Source organism: Onychomys torridus, chromosome 23, assembly GCF_903995425.1.
Source record: "Onychomys torridus chromosome 23, mOncTor1.1, whole genome shotgun sequence".
NCBI classification, from domain to species: Eukaryota; Metazoa; Chordata; class Mammalia; order Rodentia; family Cricetidae; genus Onychomys; species Onychomys torridus.
In genome coordinates this window covers 56,691,791-56,719,290 of record NC_050465.1, presented here as the reverse complement: position 1 = coordinate 56,719,290, position 27,500 = coordinate 56,691,791, and the positions used below count along the sequence as shown (strand labels likewise).

At 44.1% G+C, this 27,500-nt stretch overlaps 1 protein-coding gene across 1 annotated transcript in view; it reads right to left on the bottom strand.

The window, feature by feature from the left end:
- Xrcc5 (X-ray repair cross complementing 5) overlaps window positions 1-27,500 on the bottom strand; it is a 76,528-nt gene that overhangs the window by 6,938 nt on the left and 42,090 nt on the right. Inside the window, exons 12-14 of the mRNA XM_036173009.1 lie at window positions 9,751-9,860; window positions 7,908-8,004; window positions 7,612-7,679 (exon numbers count right to left, since the gene is read on the bottom strand). Of these exons, the coding sequence (XP_036028902.1) occupies window positions 7,612-7,679; window positions 7,908-8,004; window positions 9,751-9,860 (275 nt within the window). The remainder of the gene's footprint in view (window positions 1-7,611; window positions 7,680-7,907; window positions 8,005-9,750; window positions 9,861-27,500) is intronic.

Genomic DNA, 27,500 nt, shown 5'->3' with positions numbered 1-27,500 from the left:
GGGGCAAAGCTAACACTGGACCACAGTGTAAAAGAATACTCAGCGCCTGTCCACAGGGTTCGCATTTCACCAATAGCTGGAGCACGTCACTCCTACTAAAACCGCACGCAGGGCTGGGGAGATGGCTAAGCTGGTGAAGGTGCCTGCTGCACAAGCATCAGAACCCCAGCCAAGCCAAGTCTGTCAGCAGTAGGCTCAGCGGGAGACCCTGCCTCAAAAAAAAAAATCCGTGAAGGACGATCGAGGACACCATCCAACACTGATCTCTGACCTCCATGCACGCAACCCCACATGCACACATATACAAACACAGGCCCATACACCAACAAAAGACAAACACACACACAACTCGGGGTGGGGGTGGGGGCATGAGGAACCATGTTTCCCTGAGCCAGAGTCTGCATTTCTCACTAGCATCTACAGGTGTACTTTTCTCTCACAAAACCAACAGATGCCATTTTAAAATGTTTTTTTTAATCTTTGTAAATATGCATATGGTGTGTACATGTGCATGCATGGGAGTGTGTAGGTGCACACATGCCACACTGTGCAGGAGGAGGTCAGAGGATAAGTCTGAGTGTTAGTCCCTGCCTTCCACAGAGTCCCTTTTAGTTTGTCATGTCCTAAGCTTTACCCACTAATCATTCCCCTGGCCATAAAAATACGTTTAATGGGAAAAAAGGTTCACTGATGTTAAGACAGACACGAAAGCACAATTCTGTACACCCGATACCGACAGGCTGCACTGTAAAGGTAAATTACAGTTCAGGCTCTATTTATGGTCTTTAGGTCGCTGTGCGCGCCTCTTGGCGGTGCCAGTTCCTGGCTGAAATGAAGTAGATGGGGACAAGTGTGTTTTAGTGATTGTTGGTCAAAGGTTCCACTTATAAGACTATTTGTTCCCTTGGGAATGGAGGCCCAGTGCAGTGCACAGAAAATGGCAAGTTAATCTTCTTGCTGCTTCTAAGAGCTCACAGTGTAACTTCACTGAGCCTTTCTTGGGCTTGGCTTCCCAGTGGCAACTGGATGGTATTCCAATCTAGCCAGCTCCTGGCAGGTCATTGTGAAGATCACAGAGGGGTAAGGGAAACCATTGTCTACAGTAAAATAAATACCAAATTTTATCCCCATTATTTCCTACTCTTACCTGAATACAATGTGTATACATACACAGACACGCATGTTCTAAATAAATATCATACACTGTGGAAGTTCTTTATAAGTCAAAATGGCATCATATAAACATCTGGCGTAAATACTAAACTGGGGGCTACAGAGACAGCTCAGTGAGGAAGAATACTTGCCATGTACACATGAGTACTCGAGTTCAGATCCCAGCAGCCACACAAACAGCCAGGTGTGACCTGCCTGGGAGATATACCAGGGCAATAATGGTACACAGGTTATGACAATAATCAACACTGAGTGATTGGATTTAATGCCCACTCTATGAGATGGAACCCACACCTGACGCGGCCAAGGTGGTCGAGAATCTGAAGCCAGATGGGTCACAAAGGGACGCAGCAATGAAAGGACCCCTAATGGGACGCTGCTACACCCATAGATCGGCACACGACTTAAGCGTCATCAAAAAAGCTTCTTCCTGCAGTAGATGAGAACTAGCCCCAGACCTACAATTGGACATTGTACAGTTGGAGTGAGAGTCTGAAGTACTCAGTCCTAAATAAAATGTCTGTATCACACCTACCCCTCCAGGCTCAGGGAAAAGGAAGCAGGAAGATTGTAAGAGCCAGAGATGGTGCATGACACCAAGGAAACATGTCTTCCGGACACAACAGGACGGAAATAGATATGAGTCCGCAGAGATTGCTACAACACGCACCAATCTGCATAGGTTCAAGCCAGATAAAATCCCAGCACTGAGGAGGGGAAGTGGACACAAAGTCCCACCCTAACCAAGAAGCTATTTGCAATTGATGCCTGTTGGGAAAGTTTTCTCCAACGGAGTGCCACTGGGTACATCAGCCACACTCCAGGTCAGGAGTAGTTGGCCAACTTAAAACAAACTCCATTTTTTTCTTTCTTTCTTCTTTTCTGCCTTCCTTTCTTTTGTCTTATTGTTTCTTTTTTCAGTTTTATTATCTTTTTTTGGGGGGGAAGAGGAAAAGAACATGAAGTTAGGTGGGTAGAGAGGTAGGGAAGATCTGAGAAGTTGGGGAAGAAGAAAGAACATGATCAAATATACTCTATGGAAAAAATTAATTAAAAACAGTGAAAGAGCTGAGCGGTGGTGGCGCACGCCTTTAATCCCAGCACTCGGGAGGCAGAGCCAGGCGGATATCTGTGAGTTCGAGGCCAGCCTGGTCTACAGAGCAAGATCTAGGACAAGCACCAAAACTACACAGAGAAACCCTGTCTCGAAAAAACTAAAAGAAACAAAAAACAATGAAAGCCAGGAGTGGCTACATGAACCTATAACCTCAGATGTCAGAGGTAGACAAGAGGATCTGGGGCTTGCTGGGTGCCAGCCTAGCTCTGTGTTCAGTGAGAGAGCCTGTGATGAGTAGCTTTTCATTGTCAACCTGACACAACTGTCTGGGGAAAATCATATCAATAATGGATCGTCTAGATCAGGCTGGCCTGTGGGCATGTCTGTGGGCAAATCTGTCCTGCCTGCCTTTATGGACATGGGAAAACGCAGCCTGACAGTGAGCAGCATTGTTCCTTGGTTTGGAACATGGTCTGTGTAAGAACAGAGAAGGCTGGGTAAGTGTACTAAGCATGTATCCATTCATTCTCTCTCTGCTCTTCACTGGTTATGACTGTTGCTTTAGGTGCCTGCCTTGACTTTCCTACAATGGCGGACTGTAACCTGGAATTGCAAGCCAAATAAACCTTTGCTCCCCTAAGTTACTTTCTATTAGGGTATTTTATCACAGCAAAATTATGACAGTCCCCTGTCTCAAAAGAATATGGTGAAGAATGACAGGGCAGGACAGCTAATATCCTCCTCTGGCCTCCCTGCACACACAGGCACACATATCCCCAATTACAAGTATACATACACTACACACACACACACACACACACACACACACACACACGCACACGCACACGCACACGCACACGCACACACACACACATAAAAAAAATGTTAAACTGGACCAGGTGGTTGTGGTATATGCCTTTAATTCCAGCACTTGGGAGACAGAAGCAGGCAAGTCTTTGAATTCGAGGTCAGCCTGGGCTACAGAGTAAGTTCCAGAACAGCCAAGGCTAAACAGTGAAGTCCTGTCTTGAAAAACCAAAATAAATAAATAGGTAGGGAGATAGACAGACAGACAGACAGATAGGTAGGTAGGTAGAAGCATTGAAAATGTGAAAGAAAGAAAATTCTGTTTTCTAGATGCAAAAAGGAGTCTGCAAGGTTGATGTGCAACATACTTTTGCAGAGGCTATATGATACTGCATACCAAAGTGCATCTCACAGAACTAGTACTCCAAGGATTCAGCTGCATCTCCTGGCTTCTCATCTGCCATAAAGTGGCATTCTGCTGGTAGAGAAACACTGTCCACCAAGCAAGGTGGCCCCAGATAGCCAGTGACAGGATCAGAGATTCTCTCACCTGTTACCCACTGGGCTACCTCTACTCAAAGATGGCGACATCCCCCGAGCTGTCTTACACCACACCTGTAGTCAGTCCTGGCGATGTTAGAATCGTCTGAGGATTCTACCTTATTCCTAAAAATTAGCTGAACTTTCTCTCTAAAGCTTAACTCTTAGACATTAAAACTCCTGATGCACAGGCTCAGTGCTCTTTGATGTGAAAGAAGATCTCACATGTACAATACAGAGTGAGCACATAATCTGAAAGTATTCTCTCTTGGTAGATCCCTTCCCTCACTAACTCTATTCACTGAGTGTGATATTTTTGGCTAACATGTGCTGCAGGGAGGAGAGCCTACTTTTCCCTACTTCCTGTAAAAACTAGTTCATGTAATCAATCTCACCTGGATGACAGATTTTTCAGAATGCATAATGACTAAAATTAAATTACACGTGGACTTGCTGTATCTAGCAAGAGCCGACTGGCATAGCTTTACTCCAACTTCCCTAGGCCTGAAGGCCGGCTGCTCCATCAAATGCCACCTGGACGTTACTGTGACTGTGTTGTAGGTAAGATACACATTTATGAAAGCTGACTTTAAGAACACCCTTGATAACGTCAGTAAACCTCATCCAATCAGGTGAAGAAGGCCTTTGAACAACACAGCACATCGTGTTAACAAACGCAAGAATTCCCTGGAGGGAATCTTCAAAGATGGCGACACAGGAACCCTGCCTGATCTCCAATCAGCCAGTCTACTGTGTGCTGGACAACAGACTGGCAGCAGTGATGACAGGCAGGACCCAAAGCATCCATCCATCCTCCTTAGAGTCTGCCTGGATTTGTCCAGGTGAGTATGAGCATCTGCTGGGAACAGAAACTGACAAGAGTTTATTTTTTCATTAAGGATGCTATCTTGAGAGAGCTTTTGATTTTGAAGGGTTACCCACTGGTATCTTTTAACTTTATAAGGTCTTGGGTCAGTGGCAGGCAGCACCCATCATCAAGGAGGATGAAGGTAATCAAAGTATCTGTCTTTACCAGTGTCTAACTTTATGTCCTCCATCACTCCACTTGGGGGAAAAGCCTGGACCCACAACCAGCTTGTGTGTGCATGCAAGTGGAGGCAGACAACCTGAAAATAGAGTGCTCTTCCTTCTATAATAGGATCAAGTTGTAGATAATACAACATGAAGATTGGCATTTTCCCACTACAGGTCACTTTTTTATTATTAAACGCAGAAAAAATCTGGAATTTCCTTTTCTTTAAAGGTCTGGGTTAAACAGATACAATCTCTCTCTCTCTCTCTCTCTCTCTCTCTCTCTCTCTCTCTCTCTCTCTCTCTCTCTCTCTCTCTCTCTCTCTGTGTGTGTGTGTGTTTCTTCGAAGACCCTTGATGGACACAGTTTGGTTTAAGGAGAACTGTCACGGCATCGTATAAAGTGACAAACAGAAACAGAACCAAACATCTGAGCGACATTCTCGAGCCCGTGGCACTCAGTACTGACTGTGGCTGAGGTGGCTACAGGCATTTGCAAAGCACCGAGATGACAATCAGCACAGCGCAGCCTTCTATGCACTTTGATCTTACTTCTCAAGGGTAGGCCCATACCTGTTCTTTAACAAAAACTTTTGCAATGAGTGTGAGGTGAGGGTGGGGGCGTGCTCAGTTGGTGGAAAGTTTCCTTTGCAAGAGAAGGCCCTGGGTTCGAGTCCCATAATCACATGCACTAGTGTGATGATATAATTTCAGCAGTTCAGAGATGGAGGCAGCAAGATCAGAATTCAAGGCCATGGTGAGGAGATGCCCAGTGAGTAAAGTATTTGCTGCACAAATGAAGACCTGAGCTTGGATCCTAAGAACCGTGTGAGCACCGGAGATGGTGGTGCATATCAGTAATCTAGTGTCCACGTGAGCACTGGAGACTGTGGTGCACATCTGTAATCTAGTGTCCATGTGAGTACTAGAGACTGTGGTGCACATCTGTAATCTAGTGTCCATGTGAGCACTGGAGACTGGGGTGCACATCTGTAATCTAGTGTCCATGTGAGCACTAGAGACTGTGGTGCACATCTGTACTCTAGTGTCCATGTGACATTGGAGACTGTGGTGAACATCTGTAATCTAGTGTCCATGTGAGCACTGGAGACTGTGGTGCACATCTGTAATCTAGTGTCCACGTGAACGCTGGAGACTGTGGTGCACATCTGTAAACCCTGTGTTCCTGCATTAAGATGGGAAGTAGAAACAGCTGAAGCCCCAGACACTTGTGATCAGCTCACTGTCACAGGAAGTGGCAAGAAGAGATCCTGCCTCACACAAGGTGGGAGACAACGGTGACATCCAAGGTTGTCCTCTAACTGTCACACCCATGTCATAGCATGAGTGTGCCTGCACTCACATTAACACACACACACACACACACACACACACACACAAGTTTTAAGTTCAAGGTCTTCTTTAGCTATACAGGGAGATCGAAGCCAGCCTAGGCATAGACCCTATGCCCCGCCCCCCAGAAAAAAACTTTACAAATCAAAATACTTAGTAAAAATTCTTGATTCTTGATGGCTAACTTCTTGCCCAAATAATTCTCTAATGTCTTTTCTGAGTTGCAAATTCATGGCATTTTCCATGTGGCCTGAAGTTAGACAAACAATAAACGTTCCTACTCTGGTCCCGGCCATTCCCTTACCAGCTCCAGGCCGAGTTCTCCTTTACACCCATGGTCGTGTCCAGTCTCATCCCAGCCCTGTGCTCCCGGAACTGACCATCTAAGCAGAGGTCAAGGCGCCGTCATTATCCAAGCCCAGTGACCGACACACAGCAGCGGGACGAGGTCAGCCAAGGACTGGGACTGCCGCAGAAGGTTATAAACTACGGACTCTGAGCTATTCAGTTTAATTTCATACAAATTTCATTACAACCTTGAGGTACAAAGAAGAATTACTTAACTAAATAGCTACATATATTTGACTGACAGCTGAGTCGGATTTAACATCCAATACATTGAACAAGGAGGCCTTAGCCTAACAAATGTGCCAATCAAAAGCTCATGGCTTCTGTATACGTGGGGTCTTTCACTGATAACACCTGGCTACTCCCAGTGCTAGACTAGGGGTGTCTCTCTACCAGTTCGACATTATAGTCACAAAAATACCTTTAAAAGCTCAAACGCACCACTGCTGAGACCTGTCTGAACCAGCAGGACCTTTGGAGTGGTTCCTATCTTAGTTTTGTGTTTAGTGCTGGGGTAAAGACCCAGTACCTCGTGCATGCTGTTTTAGCCATTAATCTACCACTGAGCTACAGCCTCCCGCCCCCGCTGTTTAAACAGTGTTTTTAAGGAGATGGGGGAGGTGCAGCTAGACGGCTCAGTGGGCAAGTGTGTCTGCCATCAAGTCTGACAGTCTGAGTTCAAGCCTGGAATCCACATGGTGGTAGGAGAGAACTGATTCCTGCGGTTGTATCTAACGTCCACACATGCGCCATGTGCCACAAGTCATGCGCCATGCATGCAGCCCACTCCACCACACACACACACACACACACACACACCAAATAAATTTAAAATGTGATTTTAAAAAATTTAAGGTGTGGCTGGGCGGTGGTGGCGTACGCCTTTAATCCCAGCACTCAGGAGGCAGAGCCAGGCGGATCTCTGTGAGTTTGAGGCCAGCCTGGTCTACAAAGCGAGTTCCAGGACAGGCTCCAAAACTACACAGAGAAACCCTGTCTCAAAAAAACCAAAACCAAAACAAAAACAAAATTTAAGGTGGGGAAGAGAGGGATAGGAGAGTCATACTCCACAGCCTTCATTAGGACCTGGGCTAAGCAGGAGACACACTGGAGTCCAACAGTTCTAAAGCTACTAAAGCTGGGACCACGGGGATTCTAGAAACAACCATGGGAAAAGGAACGGACTGAACGTCTCTTCTAATGCTGCAGCTGCGCAGCTGGTAAGGAACAGGTGCGCTGTGTTAGGATCTCCCTCATGGTGTGACTCATCTACAGACAGCGAGGGAAGGAGCTTTCCATACCTTTGTGGCTTCCTCAGTTGTGACAGAGCTTCCCGGGCCTTCATCCTTGGTGATCAGAGTAACTCCATCTAAAAAGTAAGGTGAAGAGCACTGGAGAGGCTTCTCCACTTCAACCGTGGGCTTCCCCAGGCGTGTGCGCAAATACATACACACACAAGCAATATATGCCCCGTGCACACAAACCTGCAAATGCACACACAGGTACACCACACACGTGAAAATGAAAACGTAAAAAGGAAAGTTTTAGGTATAATTTTAAGTAGCATAAATATTTGAAGAAAACACCACCACCTTACCCTGAACCACGATTTCCCAGAAATGATTTAATTGTTTCATTTCCACTTTCTCTCGAAGGGCTCCCAGGAAACTGTTGAAGCGAGGCTCTTCTGAAAACTGGGGGTGGGCAAGGGGAGAAGAGGCAAGTCAGAGTAAACTCCAAGTCCACACGTCTCCAGACCAGTGCTCTGGACTTGAATCCATCAGAAACAAAATGCACTTCGGTAACCGGAAACTAGCAACTCACTGTTCTGGTCTTTGTGAGCCAGAAAGCCCGGTATCCCTGGAAGGCACAGAGCTGCTTGGAGCCACATAGATTTGGGCAGCTTAGAACTTTGTTTTTAATGTTCAGTGCAGACAATTTCAAACAAAGCAGCACTTTATAAATGGTCATGTAGCTCAATACGCATCTGATGTCAAGAACTGTCAATTTATCCAATCTTTATTTCTTTTCGTGATTCCTCGTGCACACTGGTCCAGTGCTCTCCCACTGAGCTACCTACAGTACTCCAGCAGCAACCCAACCAATCTCGTTTTGTTTACTCCCCTATCTCTGGGGGTAATTTTAAAGTAAATTTCATCATATCATTTCAGGTGGACACGGGGCCTCATCCACACCAGGTTACTGAGACAGACGGTCCACCCAAGTCCTAACCTGCACTGATCCCGCTTACAAGATCAGATGAGACTGGGTGCCCTGGAGGCGGCACAGCCAGGGTCTAGCTCTCTCTTTCCTCTAAGGCCCACACTGCTGGAGGCCCACATTCTTCCCGAGCTGTGGTGGCAATAGGTACCGAAGTCAGAAGCTCCGTGAAGCCTGGGGGAGGGGTCTGCAAAGCATCTTACTTCTCCCCACTTCTCTGAGGCATCTTTAGTCTTTTCTGGCTTCTACTTTTCCAAATTGTTGTTGTTGTTGTTGTTGTTTAATCTCTAGACTTTTGGGATCATCTACTTCTGATGACATTTTCCCATTTTCTTGTCATTCTTTGTATTAATTTGTTCATTCAGCAAATATTTAATCAGCACCCACAAAGAAACATGCTCTACAACTATGTCTACTTTAAAAATACACTTTCTGTTTCAAATTGGCTCACTTCTTGCTTAGAGAAATAAAGGCCCATAAATTATCTGGAAGAGGTTTATAAGCATTTTCGTTCTTTCTTCCTTTCCTCTTTCTTTTTTTTTTTTTCTTTTCTTTTTGTTGTTGTTGTTGTTGTTGAGACAGGGTTTCTCTGTGTAGCCCTGGCTATCCCGGAACTTGCTCTGTAGAGCAGGCTAGCCTCCAGTCTGAAGATCGGTCTGCCTCTGCCTCCTAAGTGCTAGGATTAAAGGCGTGAGCCACCACCGCTCAGCATAAGCACTTTCTAAAAGTTCCTAGTGAAACAAAGAAAACCCACTTAAAACTATTGGGAAATTATTATTGTCTGTCGGGTTCTTTGTTTCTTCTGGTATTCATACACCTACTCGTCTTTGTAAAATCCCCCTCAACAATCACACTAATACATATTTCCTAACAACTGTCCTAAAAGAGTGAGCTTGTCCTTTATAATGACAGGGCTACCAGCGGTTACCATCGACTTTCCCCTGTTCTCTAAGTAGGAGCATGAAGCCTGGACACTGGTGTCACAAGAAGCTCACCTAACTCTGAGGGCTGACTCCGCCCCCCCCCCCCCCCCCCCCCCCCGCTGCCTCCACTCCTCCTGAGTGAAGGCAATGAGATCTGTGGTGAATTTAGTCATGCCTCTTGGCACACTGCACTGTTCCAGTGAGAACGGCGCTCCCGAAACCCAGGCTTATTTGGGGGTGCTGCCTGCCTCTGCCCTTTGACAGCTGTGGGGGCAGAAGATGGGTGAGTGCGGTTACCTGAATGGCCTCCTCCCGGAAAGCTTTGATGCACTCCATACTCTTCATAAAATACAGTGTCTCATTGGTATCCAAAAACTGCTCGATGCGACTTATTAGCTGGAGACTCGCTAGAACGTAAGTCAATAAATATATGCTCTTAGATGTGAGGGATGCTAGTGAGAACACAGCACAGCTCTTGGTGTACAACTGTAAGGATGAACTTGTGTTCAAGGGACTCTGAATCTGGATGCATACTAGTCAAGTCTCTGTGCAGAGGGATGAGATGCAATATTCTACCTCAGAAGTTTATATTTAAGAACTTTGGTGCTGGGCACGGTGGCGCACGCCTTTAGTCCCAGTATTTAGGGGGCAGAAGCAGGTGGATTTATGTGAGTTTGAGGCCAGCCTGGTCTACAAAGTGAGTTCCAGGATAGCCAGGGCTACACAAAGAAACTCTGTCTTGAAAAACCAAGGAGAGAGAGAGAGGAGAGGGAGAGAGAGAGAGAAGGGGGGGGAATGAATTAGCAGAATGGCCCACATACTGCTCTTCCAGAGGCCAGGAGTTCTGTTCTCAACACCCACATAGGGCAGCTCACAACAGTCTGTAACTCTAGATCCAGAGAAAACTGATGCCCTCTTCTGGCTGCTGTGGGCACTGCACTCACATGCACATACTCTCACAGACCCATACATACACATAATTAAAAATAATAAATCTTTTGAAAAAAGAAATTTGGCAATACTTGTTATTTGTCAAGAAATAAAATTAAATTTCTAGGGGTTGGGATTTAGCTCAGTGGTAGAGCGCTTGCCTAGCAAGCGCAAGGCCCTGGGTTCGATCCTCAGCTCAAAAAAAAAAAATTAAATTTCTAGAGTGCTTAGAATTACAGCTAAGTATTCGTTCTGGGGTGTCAAACACTAGTTTGTAGTAGGATGTTTTGTGTTTTTGCTTGTTGTTGTTGTTTTTTTTTTAAGTTTTATTTATTTATATAGGCAGTGGTGGCGCATGTCTTTAATCCCAGCACTCGGGAGGCAGAGCCAGGCGAATCTCTGTGAGTTAGAGGCCAACCTGGGCTACCAAGTGAGTTCCAGGAAAGGCATAAAGCTACACAGGGAAACCCTGTCTCGGAAAAAAAAAGATTTATTTATTTATTATGTATACAGCATGACTGCAGGCCAGAAGAGGGCGCCAGATCTCATTACAGATGGTTGTGAGCCACCATGTGGTTGCTAGGACTTGAACTCAGGACCTCTGGAAGAGCAGTGAGTGCTCTTAACCTCTGAGCCATCTCTCCAGCCTGTTTTTTTGTTTTGTTTTGGTTTTGGTTTTTTTTGACAATTCAAAACTACCTTTCATAAAATATTCACAGGGGATTTATCCTCCAGTTCTCCCCCTAACTCTGAGACTCAGAGTTACTCAAACAGTAGCAGCAATGAAAAGTACTGAGCTAGGGACAACCTACCTTGTACCAATCCCAGATCACATTAGGGAAGAGCAGGCCACATTCATCATCAGAATGAACAATCATTACTGTATCTGTGCCCTTCCTAGACCTGCAGATTTCCCGGGCTTCTCAGGACTGTACTAGCTCTGGACACTTAATGAGCAATAGCTGTTAGCAGGCAACATCTACATGCCTCAGAAAGCAGAAAGACATTAATAATGGTATCAGTTTCAAGGCAAGCTGTAACTTATGGCTGCCTCACAAACAAAGGAAAAAAGAATTCTCCAGTATGAGAAATGCAGAGGAGAAGAGAAACCTGCCCGGACCTAAGCTGAAGCAGAAACCAATGAAACATGAATATCATGGCCTCAAGGTACACTCTCCTTCGTCCCTGAAAACCCCGCACTGCCTGGCTACTTGACAATTTAATGTGGTATGGCCAAGATATTCTAAGTCTGCTCTTTCCCAAAATCATGACCTCATTTGAACATTCTGTTTAAAATGTATACGAGAGTGCAATGCTAAAGCAAACTGCTTTTAAGAGTCACCTGTGAGGGCTCAAGGCCACTAACTGTGAATCAGAGACCCGGACGGAGCATTGTTCAGTGTCTTACAAAAGACCTGAATCAACGCCATCTACTCATTTCCTGAGGACCTTAAAGCATGTGGAAAGGATTTTTTTAAAAAAGTGAATAAAGCATTTTTCTAAAATAGCCATTTCTCAGGAAAAAAAAATATCCGCAGGAACCATTCCATCTCTCCTACAACCCGGAGATTATGATCTCCATTACTATAAAGCATTTGACAAATTTGAGGATTAAAGAAACACTTCTCTATGTAATTTCAGAAACCTCCCTCAATGTGTCCTCCAGCAGTAAATTAATATCCAAGTACAATGCAAAGGACAGACGGCATGGTCCAATGGCTTTTCTGAGGTAAATAATAGAACCCTGAGTATCAGCAGGACAAAACCATCTACAAGAGGCTCAAAGCAATCAAAAGCATTTTCTCTTTTCAGCGTGCAAAGGTAAAGCCTGGTGCTTCTAATACAGCTCACAACAGCTTCCTTTCGCAGATGGTCCGATATAGAGTTCACCTAGCATTATATATCTTATAGATCTTATATAGATCTTACATATATTATATGTATAATATATCTGGGCACAAATAAACCCCTTGAGAGGTCAATGACACTGATCCCAAATATTCCAAGTCCTCTGTTTCTTCTGAAATGAGAATGAAGACTCTTAGGAAGCTGTAACCTAACTATTTCTCTTTGCTTCATTTAACAAAGACTTCATTAGCTTGTCCCAGTTAGTATTTATTGTGTAACTACTGTGTACAAGATGTGATGCTATGTTCCTTAGGATTCAATTACGTTGAAGGTAAACACCTTCCCTTTGAGGACTGACTGTACCGTCTACTGGGGAATGTAATATACACAATAATAATAATAATAGTAATAATGGGGTGTAAATATGAAGAGGACTATGAATATTGCAAAATAATGCTAACTTATCTGAAAAATTGTGTATGGGGTTGAATTTTTTCAAATTCTTGGTGATTACAGAAGGCATCATCAGTGAACATGGCTCTTAACTGAGCAACAAAAAGCAGAAGTTGGCTTTTTTCCAACAGAGCCCAGGGAGATGCCTCAGTCAGAGAACTTATCACGTGAGCACAAAGACGTGAGTTCAGCTCCCCAGTCCCCCTGTAAACAGAGGATCCTCAGGGCATCCTGGGTAGCTAGTCTAGCCTAATTAGACTGGCGGGTTCTGGGCTCAGTGAGAGACACTATCGCAGAATACAAGGTGAAAAGTGATGGAGAAAGACACCCAAAGTTAACCTCTGTCCTCTATACACACACATGTCCACATGTGTACCATGCACATGCACAGGTATATACACCCATATGTCCACATGTTTACACAGACACAAACACCACACATGGGGGAGGAGAGGAGAGTGAATAACCCTAAGTATGAAGAACTGAGGTGGGAAACGCCCAGAGTGAGTGGACAAGGGCAAGGTAAGAGAAGGGAGTAAGACTTAAGACAGAAAAACTGGAGGAAGTTTCAAGAGTGTGTACTGTGAGGAGGGTGGAGCTTGACTCCTAAGAAAGAGCAGAAGAAGGACGGGGTCCAAGGCCTCAGGAAAGACAACATTTAAAGATGGACGAAGGAGTGAGAGCTGCAGGGGCTGGAGGAATAGTCAGAAGGAACGTAAAACCAGGACGTGGATCAAAGACATTAAGAGAAGAAATGAAGAAGAGAGATGTCCATGTCTAAACCTTTACAAAAAAGCTATGAAAGGGCCAGCGAGATGGCTCAGTGGGTAAGGGTGCTTGCCACCAAGCCTGATGAGCCGAGTTCAAGCCCTGGAGTCCAAGTAACGAAAAGAGAGTCAATTCTCCAAGCTGTCCTCCACATGAGCACCATAGTGTGCTGCCCCAGAATGCCACACATGAACCAAAAGGGGGAAACTACAAAGAAACACATGTTAAAACACCAAGGCCTGGCGTGAAGACTTACAGCATCTAGTTCACGAGCAAACAATGAAGAGAAGCACCGAACTGTTTCACAAGAACCACAGCCTCTTTACCCGTTTTATCCTGAAATATGAAAGGATGACACACACACACACACAGACACACACACACACACACACACACACACACACACAGAGAGAGAGAGAGAGAGAGAGAGCGAGAGCGAGCTCAGCTTAGAGAAAATACTCAAACTCAAACTAAGCAAATACCAAAGCTGACTCTCTCCACTTGCGACGGTGCATGGTGAAGAAGATGGAGAGGTCTCAACATCAAGTCCTCAGGATCTGTGAACACACGCAAATCTAGTCTTTCATGTGTACCTGTCTAACTGCCTTGTCCTTTCCACAGGGCTGAGAAACTCGGGCAAATAAACACAGCAGCCTTCCAACAAACCCAGCGAATCCAGGGAGCTGCATTCTGTCCTTCTAGAAGCTTGCAGTCATAAGCCAGTGCATCTGGCCCGATTCTGAATTCTGCCCCATTACCTAGACCATTTTGTGGTTCACTGACTATAACGAACCATTTAACACCGGGGCATAGGTGGGATTGATAATGCCTTACATACTGAATATTAGGGAGAGATGTGAACAAGGTCTAGGGCTTGTCCCATTTCCCTGCCATCTTTTTAAAAAGTAAAATCAAGAAATGCCAAACTTTCCTTCCTAGCTGGCTTGATGCTTTGGCTCCTCTGCTCTGCTGTATAAAAGAAATGGCTGATCACCAGGTGCTTTTCTCTGCTTTTCCAGCAGTTACAGAGCTAAGAGACAGTCTTCATACTCAGTAAGTCACAGACCCAATTAAAACGCACTAAAATGTTCAGAATTAGACAATGACTCAGTAATACTTATTAGCAGCTAATATAAAAAAATGGCCATTGGAAGGACCATCCATTTTAGGAGACTACAGACGGCGAAGGGCCTTCATTATCTTAGGGAGGCTTCAAAGATGTCTATTCTTGATTCAGGTTGTATGTGGGCTTAATATAGTGTCACAGCTGGGGTTTCTATTGCTGCAATGAAGCATCACAACCAAAAGGCAAATTGGGGAGGAAAGGGTTTGTTTGGCTTACACTTCAGCATTACTACCCATCACTGAAGGAAGTCAGGACAGGAACTCAAACAGGGCAGGAACCTGAAGGCAGGAACTGATGCAGAGGCCATGGAGGGGTGCTGCTTACTGGCTTGCTCAGCCTGCTTTCTTATAGAACCCAGGACCACCTTCCCAGGGATGGCCCCACCCACATGGGCTGGGCCCTCCCCCATTGATCACTAAATGAGAAAACGCCTTACAGCTGGATCTCAAAGAGGCATTTCCTCAGCTGAGGCTCCTTCCTATGATGACTCCAGCTTGTGTCAAGTTGATACACAAAACCAGCCAGTACATACAAAAATACAGAATCTTGTTCATATGTGAAATGAACCTCAATATCATCGTGCATTTATGTCACTTTCAAAAGACAGCCAGACCAGAAGAGTTCCATCAGACGAAAACAGCAGACTTTGCTTGTTTTATCTGAATACATGCCCTCCCTCTAGAGAAAACATTCGACACCAACCCAATCCGACAAGACAGACGACCTTCCTTCCAGTGCATGGTATCAAGGGCCAAGACACCTGGGGCCATAACGTAGCCTATCTTCCATCTGCTCACTACTTCTGACCTACGAAGGTGTTTTCACTCAACTGAAAGAGGATAACTATGGGTTTCCCTCTTACCTAACAGAGAAAATAAGGCAACAGACTCATACACCTGTCAAACATCACATATAACAAATGCTGAAAGCATCCTGAATGACTTCATTGAGCCCAAGCATCATTCAGGATGTCTCCTGATTGAACTCTCCTTACCACTTCAATGCCTCATGGGAAGTTTACTTATTGCTCATTTTGCAGGTATCAGTGGTTAAGTCTTTTTTTTTTTTTTTTTTTTTTTTTTTTTAAGACAGGGTTTCTCTGTATAGTTTTTGGTGCCTGTCCTGGATCTTTCTCTGCACACCAGGAGATCACCAGGAGTTTGGCCTCAAACTCACAGAGATCCACCTGGCTCTGCTTCCCGAGCACAGGGATTAAAGGCATGCCCAGCTGGTTATGTCATTTTTAAATGGTATGAACAAATTTATATTCTTTTTTTTTTTTTTTTTTTTTGAGCTGAGGATCAAACCCAGGGCCTTGCACTTGCTAGGCAAGCACTCTACCACTGAACTAAATCTCCAACCCCAAATTTATATTCCTAATGACAATTGTATCTTAATTTTTAAAACTTACAAGGCAACAATAAAAATTTAAGTGTTTAAATCATATAAACATAATGTTAGGCCACTCATTTTTAACAGAAGAAAAAGGAGTAATGTTCATCAGCAGACAAAACTCTAGGCAAGGAGTCCGTCACCAATTAAACCCACACATAAATTACAACCCTGCTTTAAGCCAGAAAGTTGGACGGGATATGTGCTTAATAACAAAAGAGAGTCTGTGGTGGAGTTTAAATACAGGCAGCTAAAATGAGTCAGATCACAAAACGGCTTCCACTTTTTGTGTCTCTTTAGAGTATGAATCAGCTGCTGTGGGTAGAGCTTGTGAGTCTATCAGCTGGGGGAAAGAAGTCCCTCGAAACATTTACCACAGGACATGTAAACGCAAGCAGTCGTTACTCTCATGGTGAAGAGCAGTGACAACTGAGAATGTTCTGTGAGGCAGTGCACAGCGACAGCGAGAGGCCTTCAGCGCCTTGTGCCTTGTGACAAGAAGAACAGAGAACATGAGGGAACCAGAGCCCGGGCACCTGATCTACAGGAGGCGAAGTCACAAAGACCCAGAGATGCTGCCAAACACAGAAGAGGACATCCTTCCCACTGCTCCTTCCTTTCCCTCTACCAACCTTCTCCCAATTTCCTGCCAGAATCTCCCTTTGACTGAACCCTGTACAAGTCTATAGACCTGGGGAAATGCAGGGCCCACCTCAGCCTCTCCGTCCCTTGACCAGCCAGTGCACACTGGGTAGAGTGAGGTGCGTACATAAGGGCCACCTGCTACGTGCCTTATTGTTTACCAAAAAGACCCCTCATTGTCTGAACTGGACATTTGCAGGAGAACTGAATGTTAACAAGACATTGTTTAACATACATAACAAAGGAAGAACAGCATTTGCAGCATTTTCTCTTTGCTTCCTAGTGAAGTGGGACACAAGAAAACCCAATTAAGTGACTGAAAAGGTTCCCCAGCATAGATGAAGCTTTTTATGTAAGCTTTACTCTACAAAAACAGAGCATGTTAAAAAAACAAAAACCAAAAAACTCTCGTTTTACTAATTGTAACACCTTTAGCTAGGTGGCATACATTTCCTTTTTCTTCAGTTTTAACAAGGAGAAACAGCAGCAGTCACCCACCACACCACCTCACGGCCGTGGAAATAGACAGAAGAACCTAGAAGCAACTCACTGACTTCCCACTGGACCCAGATAAAGCACAAAAAGGAGGTATTTCAAGTATTTCTTTTTAAATGACGAAAGACAGGCTGGTTTGTTTCTTAACCTAAGATTCCAGGAAGTTTTCCTTGGATGTCTGTGCACCTGGCTCTAATATTCCTGTTAGTTTGTATAATCTCCAGTGAATATTCTTATTGGAGAAAAAGAAATCAGAAGACACAGAACTATAAAAAGCATAAATTTTATGAGCCTGAAAATGGCCTTTCAAATCGCCTGTTCAAGCAGCAGAAGACAGAGCTTGCCCTTTGCCCCTTGTGTCCTTTGTCCCTGAGGAACTGCTCTTCGAGACTCTGCCTCATCATCCTTCAGTCAGCACAGGGGTGTGGCTTCCTTTAGAAAGAGTAAAATGGCCAACAGGTCCGCCTGGCTCTCGAATGCCATCACACTATGTGTGCTGTGTAGCAGGGGAAGCTGAACTAAGAATACGAGGTGCTGACCACCTCAAGAGAAGAGGTGCAGCCCTGGATTATATTATTATCATCATCATCATCACCACCATCATCATCATCATCATCATCATCATCATCATCCCCATCACCATCTCTTTCCAATAAGTAAAAGACTCAATTACAATCTCCCATCTAAGCTCCACAAGTTCCATCACAGCCCATTTTTTGCATGCTTAACGATTTTCTCATTAAATGCAGTAATTTCTTACAAATTGCACTAATAAAAGCAAGTCCTGCTGGGTGTTTCCTCCCTTTTTAAATGCTGTCTTTTCATTGATGTGTTAAATTAAAACCCCAGGCACAAGGAGCAGAGTAAACCCGAAGTCTTCATTGTCGGGATCTGTTCCTAAGGACTATGAGATCTCTCTTGTTTTTTTGTCTTTATTTGGGCTAACTGTGAGTCCTACTTCTGTAGCTCCAAGAAAGGAGAATACTGAAGGCTTCTTGACCTTAGTTTACTACAGAATAAAAATGGTAGTGTGAGCTAAGCAAAAACTAGAAAAATGGCATCTGGTTGGGTCACTGGCTGTACACTCATCACGTGTGAAAAAACATGACAATATATCATTTTAAAATCTGGAAGGGTAACATTCATCTTAAACAGTTTGGGCTCTTCCCAGGGCAGGTGGCAAATTTTAAATTTCATGGTCAATGGATAAACTCCACAGCATTTTATGATCTTGAAATTTTTTTTCCATTAAAAACACATACGTTAAACATTAAAAGCCCATTAACATTTCCCACAACGCCTAAAGGTCATCAGTTAATACAAGAAACAGCAGTGAAATACCTAACAAAGAACACCCTCTCTCTAAAATGATTCATTTGCTCCTAGCTCTAGAAAAAAAAGAAGGAATATACTTGAAGCAAAAAAGTCACACCATGCTAACATACGAAAGAGACCAAAGGGAGGCTTGCCCATTAAGTAAGGAAGAGATTTCTTTGGCTCGTTTATGTAAAGTATACACCATATGTTTATGTACTGTATGTGCCATACTCCTGAAAGGATGTACTGGGCTTGGGGTGAGAGGCAGGAAGGGAAGAGAAAGATGGGTTCTAAAAGTTCCCAAGGTCCTAGAATTCTAACACTTGGCAAAAGTTACTAAAGTAAGAGATATAGAGGAACTAAGAGCCTTACCATCTTGATTTGATCCTACTCCAGATGGGCAGTAAGAAGAAAGAGGATGCAAGATGGCAGCATTTTGCAGTAACTGGCTTCATACCTGTGTACGATGCTAATGTCATCACCTAGTGTGGGGATTAAGCCAAAGGAACCAGGTAGCCATAGTAACAGCACAGCCAAGAGGAAACAGTCTGAAGCAAGAGGCCAATCTGGCAATGGGACCCAATTAAAACTTGGTAATTGAATGAAATTGAAATTCATGTATCAGTTGAGGATGTACAGTGAGTGATGAGTCACACTCCACACAGGCAGGCACCGGTTGAAGATGCTTCTGTGCATACTAGAGGCAGAGGCAGCACTCTGTTTACACAATGCATCAAGAATTTGAGTCGTTCTTGAAATATCAGTACTAGACATTTTAGAACAACCATATTCTATATAAATCCTCTACAACTCCATATTATCATCCCTTGGTTAATGCAGCACCTCTCCTTAAGAACCCTCAGATCGCCGGGCGGTGGTGGCACACACCTGTAATCCCAGCACTCCGGAGGCAGAGGCAGGTGGATCTCTGTGAGTTCGAGGCCAGCCTGGACTACAGAGCTAGTCCAGGACAGGCTCCAAAGCTACGGAGAAACCTATCTCAATAAAACAAAAAAACAAAACAAAACAAAACAAAAAATAAAAACAAACAACAACAACAAAAACCCCTCAGATCTCCTTTTTCTCCCATTTACATTTTTTCCTCTATTGTTTAATGAAGAAAGTTTAATATTTAGAGTTCAAATTCTAGAAATGCTATATTTCTCTATGTGGTAGCTAATCTTCTTTGCCAATTCTCCTAGATTTGGAATCTCCTAGAAGACATATATCTGGGTGTGTGGTTGAGGGAGTTTCAAGAGTTTAACTGAGGGAAAAAAGAGCCACCTTCAATGTGGGTAGTTGTAGTGGTTTGAACATGAATGGCCCCCCCATAGGTTCATAAATGTGAATGCTTGGTAACTAGGGAGTGGCACTATTAGGAGGTGTGGCCTTTTTGGAGGAAGTATGTGACCAGGGGTGGGCTTTGAGGTTTTCAATGCTCAAGCCAGGCCCAGTGTGTGTGTGTGTGTGTGTGTGTGTGTGTGTGTGTGTGTGTGTGTGTGTGTGTCTCCTCTCTCTCTCTCTCTCTCTCTCTCTCTCTCTCTCTCTCTGTCTCTGTCTCTCTCTCTCTTCCTGCTGCCTGCTGATCAGGATGTAGAACTCTCAGCTCCCTCTCCAGCACCATGTCTGCCTGTGTGTAGGCATGCTCCCCACCAGGACCACAATGGACTGAACCTCTGAACTGTAAGCCAGTCCCAGTGAAATGTTTTCCTTTATAAAAGTTGCCGTGGTTGAGGTGTCTCTTCCCAGCAATAGAACACTGACTAAGACAAGCACCAGGGGCTGGGTCCTAGACTGAAAACAAGCCGAGCACCAGCATGCACCTCTCTCTGATTCCTGGCTGTGGCTGCAGCAAGAACAGCTGCCTCACATCCTGCCGCCATGTTTTTCTGCTACTCTGAAGTCTCCCTGCAAACCGTGAGCCAAAATAAAGATGCTGTTGTCAAGGACTGTGTCACAGCCACACGGAAAGGAACTCGGTTATGACAGTTCTTTCATAGGTCCTGGATTTGGGAACTAAAAAAAGAACCAAAGAAAAAAAATTGCATTGCAACTCAAAGATTCAAATTCCTGTTACTTCCAAGCTCTCTCTGGTCTATTAAAGTCAACAACAGAAACAATGTGACTCACCACGAGCTGGCAATATGCAGAGAACATAAGAAAACGTGGAAGACACTTTGTCTCACCAATGGTGGACTAATTATATTACGATGAAAATGAATTCTACTACAAGAAAATGATGACTAGACACTGTTACCTACAGGTTCTCAACACCCAGGCATTTTCAGAGTAAGTCTGGGGAAGAGCAAAGATAACTTGTTTTTTGCTAGAATAGCATGAGCAAAGCATAGAGAGGGAAGGGATCCACGGGATACTGTTTGGTTTGAGGTCAGGATTCACAGAAGAGACCACGAGAATAATGAGCTGGGAGTGGCAGCCTGGGACCAGACCGCAGCAAGTCTTAGATGGTGAACTGATTTCAAAGACACAAGGCGTGATTAAAAAGGGCTGACCCACATACTATAAGCTAAATCTGCACAAACACATGGGCTAGACTGAAAATAAGGGCTGTATGGATAATTAATATAGGATGCTGGAACTGACCAGTGGTGAAATAATGACAGCTTGAAATAGCACCGTGGATGTCAGGATGGAAAGGGAGCTGTGAGAACCAATTTAGAAATGAGGGGAATTGAGAACTACAAAGCGGTCTGAACTGGTCGTCAGCAACAGAGGGACAAAAATAACAGACACAGCAAAAGACGATTTGGGGAACCTGGAGCGGGTCACCCCCTAGGCTGCAGAGTCACGGAGGACGCTTCTTTGCCCTCTTCACTACCTCTTATGACCTAACCTTCAAATCTTCTACAAACTGCTGTTCTCGGGCACCTGGACTCATCCAGTCTGCCTTCCCTCCTACCACTCAATAGCTCGCCTGCACTCCCCAACTACTGAAGGATGGCATAGTCTCAAGCCTTTGTAGGTCATTTCTGTTGGGGACTTCCCCAGAAGTACTTAAGTCCAGCTCTGGGTCATCAGCTTAATACGCTGCTCCCTTCTCATCCACAGCAATTCCTCCTAGATCCTCAAGTCAAAAGTCTTGGGAGTCGCTCTTGATCTCTTTCCTTCCCCCAGACCTGACCAGCATTACTGTCTGCTGTGCTTGCATGGGACTCATCTCATGAGCCTTGCTCCCTCCGCCCTGAAGTTTAACACAGTAACCTTCTAGTCTACCTTGCAGCCAACCACATTGCCTTCTACTCATCACCTTTCAGGGGTTTCCTGTTTCACAGAGAGTACAAGATCTGAGGATCCAGTACTCTCTGATACATGCCCGGCTACTGCTCTAATCTCTTCTCCTACTCCTGTCCTCCAGGAACCATAATGGCTTCCCTGAAGGGGAGCCATGCACATCCTGCTTCAAAGGAACATGGTGCTCCTGCCTGCAAACTCACACCACAGATGCACACTGGACTCTTTCCTGTAACAGTGAGGCCTTCTCTGATCCTTCAGATAAAAGCCCAAGTCTCTTACCCCAGAATAACCAGGCCTACCACCCTGTGTAATTTCCCTTTACAGTACTGTAATCAACTGTAGAGTAGTCTCCCAAAATTCATGTCCTTTCTAGAATCTTACAGTGTGACTTACTTGGACATAAGAACCTTGCAGATATAATTAATATGAGGATACTAGAGTGGGTTTGAATCTACAACTGGCCTCCTTATAAAGCAACAGCAGATTTAGACATAAATACTTATGAAGAACTCCGAATTAGGAGGAGGCAGAGATCTCACTCATACATCGTAAACCAAGAACACCAAGGATTGCCAGATGTCACCAAAAGCAACACCAGAGCCACTAAAACACAATCTCCCTCAAAAGAAACCGGCCAAACTTTGACTTCAGGCTCCCAGTCTCCAGAATGAGGAGATCAATCTTGTTGCTTTTATTTTTTTATTTTTTTATCAGTACATTATTTATAACACCAGAGTACCCAAGAATGCATCTACAATACAACTCCTGTACCGAAGGCCCAGGGATCATTCCTGAAGAGGAGACAGAAAGACTGTAAGGGCCAGAGGGACAGGAAGTTTTCTGTGACATGTGTCTCCTAGAAATGTCAGAGAAACTATACAAGGACAAACAGTCTTCCCCAGGGAAGAGCACAGAACTCGTTTTCCAATACTAAATGATCAGCCCTAAAAACACACATACGAGTCACAGCATACAGGCTGAGCAGATTCATGCACAACAACAATGAAAGGAAAAGAGGCCATTGACTAGAAACAAACTTCTGCCACTCAGCTTGTCCTACTCTGCTCTGGGGGCCCTAGGCAACTACTAGGTACTTATCACTACTGGGCATGCGCAGTACTTTATTTGCTATCTATATATGTCGTGCTATCATAACTGGCTCACAGAAGACAATCAACAAACCCTTGCTAAATTCACAAACAAATGATCCAAGTCTCATTGTTGGGTCCTCCAAAACCACATGGAATGAAGATGCCTTCTTGGAGTTCCTTAAATTTAAAATAGCACACTGTGTATTTGGTGCTTGCCATTCACTTAAGGAAACGGACAGCCGAGGACTCTCTTTTAACACTTCTCCTTTAATTTACAGAAATAGAAACAGTTTTGATGAAGTTCTATGGAATAGGAAAATCCATAAAGAATAAGCCACACCAGAGACTATATGGAAATACAGGCGAGGAGACATGACCACTACGATCATAATTATATGTACACACACTGTCTTTGATCCTTTTCCTGTTGCTGTGATGAATTACCCTGGCAAAAGCAACTTGGGATGGGGTTAGGGGTTATTTTGCTCACAGTTCAGGTTACAATCCTTCACAGTATGGAAGTCAAGGCTATAAGAACTTGAAGCAGTAAGTGACATCACATCCACACTCAAGAGCATTCATATTTGTCTATGGCCAGCCAGCTTCACTCTTACACAGTCCAGAATTCTCAGTCTAGGGAACGGTGCCACCCATAGTGGACAAGTCTTCCCGCCTAGTTAACATAATCAAGATAACCACTCACAGACTTACCAACAGGCCAACCTAAACTAAACAATCTCATATTGAGATTCCTCTCACAACTAACTCCAGACTGTCTCACAACTATCTAGAACTCCAAACCAGGGAATCCAATACCCTCTTCTGACCGCCACAGGTACCAGGCACACTTGTGGTAATACAGCCTAAATTATTCCAAATGTGTTTTCTCACATAAATACAGAAAAAATATTTACACAAATAAAATTTTTAAAATAGTTAACATATATTACCTCATTAACATGACCAATTTTTATTTTATATGTCAATTCAAAAATAATTTTTAATTTAATTTATTTTTAGTTGTCCTTTGTTTTCTGGGTTTTTTTTTTCTTTTTTTGCCTCCATATATGTATGTGCACCTTGTGTCTGCCTGATGTCCATGAATTTTTAAAAATAGATTGAAGAGAAATGGAACAAATTATGGGATAATACAGCCTAGATTATTCTATATCTTCTTTTCGGTACATAAGGTGAATAAATTGAAAATAAATATGAGATTGATAGGAATGGCACAAAAGAAGAAACAAATGAGAGTGTTTACCATCGCTACACCTCTGTTCATTCCCCACAAGTAATGACCTTTATGCACTGAGAGATTCTGAAATCTGTGTGATGTCTGCTACCCTAAGTGACCTCATCCCTTAGCGATATGAATGAATTCGTAAAGTAGAGAGTTCTGAAAACAAGAATAACCTTGTAACACATGTATCTAAGTTTATTTTTCTAAAAACACCCTGTCTTACCTGAGCTGACCATGTTTTCTTTTTTGTACTGTGCAGAAACTCACTCCAGTCTCTTAGTAAGTGAGGCGAGACAAAGATTACAAAGGTCGCCCTAGCTCAAAAGCTCTCAAGGTGAATAACTTTCAATACCCAACACTTCATGGAAAGCACTAGACAGAAAATCAACCAAGACATGCATCTGCACAAATGATCCGCCAAACGGCCACTTCTGGAGCCCTTCAGCTAGCAGCAGCAGAATGCACAATGCACACTCCGTGTAGGCCAAAGGGAACGTGTTAGAGCAAGCTATATGTTAGGCCATAAAGCATCTCCACAAAAGGCCTAGCACCATTCCAAATGCTTTCTGATCATGACAGAATTCAATTCAAAATGAACAGAAAGTTGGCAAGTTCTCAACATTTCAAAGTTTTAAAATACATTTCTTACTTGGCAGAGTGGCACGCGCCTGTAATCCCAGAACTTGGGAGGCTGAAGGGAAAAGGAATGTGAGTTCAAGGCCAGACTAGTACATAGGATATAGTAGGTTCAAGGTCAGCCTGAACTACATTAGTGAGACCTTGATTCAAAAAGCAAAACTGAACTACATAGTGAGACCTTGATTCAAAAAGCAAAACCAAACAAATAAAACATACAGTTTTAAATAACCCAACGGTCAAAAGGGATCATGAAAAATACTAGAAAATGTTTGAATTGAATAAAAGTAAGTACACAACATATAACAATTTAGGATGTGCAGCTAAAGAGCTGCTTGGAATGAAAGTATAGGTGTAAATGCCTATATATATAAAAGAAGTTTTAGGGGCTGGGCAAATTGCTTAGTAAGTTGATGGTGTTTGCTGTGCAAACATAAGTGTGACTCCAGAATCCACATGAAAAGGGTAGGAAGGACATCATGTTATGCACTTGGGATCCCTGCTCAGGGAGGTAATCTGGTGGGTCACTAGATTGCTTGCTGACCAGCCAGCCCAGGGAACTCCAAACCACTGACAGGCCCAGTCTTCAAAACCAAGATGGATACTGCCATGGCCCTTAGCTGCTGTGGCCCTCGGTTGTCATGGCCCTTGGTTGCATGTGTGTGCCTGCCCGCGCGCGCGCGCGCGCACACACACACACACACACACACACACACACACCACCACCACCACCACCACCACCACCAATAATAATAATAACAACAATAATACATTTCAATTTTTTTACAAAAAGTTCCCAACTGGAAACAATCCAAGTGTCCATCATCTAGTGAATGGATAAATAAAACATGATATCACTGAACAAGGTGAGCAGGTAAAAGATAAAGTTCTGGATTCGTTGTTTTACTCAGAAATAAGCAGTCTGCTGAAACATAGGAATCAACCCCTGCTATACATTCCAATGTGGACAACCTCAAAACATGATCAGTGAAAAGCTGAATGCCAAAGACTGCACTAGATGGTTCCATTTAGCTCTTTCTAGAAGAAGCAAACCTGCAGTGACAAGAAGTGGTTACTCACAGTGGGACGCGAAGCAAGAACTGACTACAGGCAGACACGAGGAAGTTCTGGGGACACAGAAATGTTCTTTCACTGGACCGCAGGGTCACAACACTGCTCCGTGACATGTAAAAGCTCCCCAAAACATACTTACAAGGAAACTTCACACCAGAAACACTCCAATAAAGCTGTGTGAGTAAGTACAACTCACGAGGAGACTTCTAGAGCTCTACCTCAGTGGGGAGACGCTACACATTTCCTCTATGGAATGGCTACCAAAGCTCGGCTGGAAAATCAGCCCTGATGTACACAAAATACTGCAGGCAACGGCAGCACCCAGTTCTCCGGGAAGAATGCCTCGTTCCATAAAAGTTTGTTTTTCTGCTGTTTCCACAGCCATCTCTGCTGACGACATTCCTAATCCCTGCTGAAACTCTGCTCTATGTGAATCAAACTCCCTTCCCACTTCTGGCCAAAGACGCGAGTGTGCCATTTTTAGTTTTAAGCTCTATGTAGCTACGCACGGACCTCAGAGGGACTAACTGTACCAATTGCACTTGCCATTTTTTCCTGCATCAGCGTATTTTTGGCCTTGGGCTTGCAATCTGAGAGGAGAGGACCACACACTTTTATTACATTGAAGTGAGGCTCCAAGCTGTTTCTCGGCTCCTCTCCACACATTTCAGCCGATTAGTGCCTATTTCGACAAAAGTTTGACATCCTTTCCTAAGCATCTTAATTGGTTAAGAGCGTCTGTTGTCTGCCACTAGCAGTCACTTTAAGTCACTGATTAAAGCAGTTTGCACATCAGCACAATCTGAAATCAGTTCCTTTTTCAGGCAGCTGGGCCTGAGAAGCCATCTTTATTTAAGATGGGCCAATTCAAGCACCCAGCACTCTGCATGACAACTATCTATCACGCAAGAAAGATTCAGGATCTGTAGATGGCGGAAGGGAACCCAAACTGCCATGAGTAATAAGTACCTCACTGCTTTCTGTCTTGTAAACCGTATCGTGTGCATTTACTGCAAGTGCGAGCAAGCTTACTAACACACCCTTTCCTCCTACAAAGTCCGCATTTCTGGGGGACCATGTGTGAGCACCGCAAAGTCTGCATTTCCAAGGAGCCACCTGTGAGCACTGTGCCCTGTCACGTCGGTGGCAGAGGTCACCAGTGCAAGCTCATGGTTCAGTGTATAAAAGAAATGTCTGAATGGACTCTGGCCTCTTCTAGTTATCTGTGCAGGAAAGTCAAGAATAAGATCCACATTTTGGGAACTGGAAAGATGGCTCAGCTGTTAAGAGCACTGATTCTTCTTCCAAAATACCTAGGTTCGATTCCCAGCACCCATGTGGCAGCTCACCACTGCCTGTGACTCCAGTTCCAGATCGAATGGCCTCTCCTGACCCTCACAGGTCCTACACACAAGGTGCACAGACACACATGCACACAATATATGCATATACATAAAAATATCTCAAAAAAATTGTTACATTTTCAGCCAGAGGAAAGGGTGTCTTTCTCACTTCTAACATAAAATGGAAACATCAACATCAGAACAAACCTTCTCAGCAAGTTCTAGGTAAGTCACTTTACAACACTGCATGAGGAGACAGAACCAGCAGAGACAGGATCGCTGTGGGACATTACACACAAACTTCCTGTAATGCTCTGAAGAGGAAACTACGTGCTCACTTTGAATGCAGGCATCACAGTGCCTGTTCCTTTTTATGCTACAGGCATCTCTCCTTCTTAAGGGACAGCCAGGACATTTTCCAAGAGCCATACGCTCTA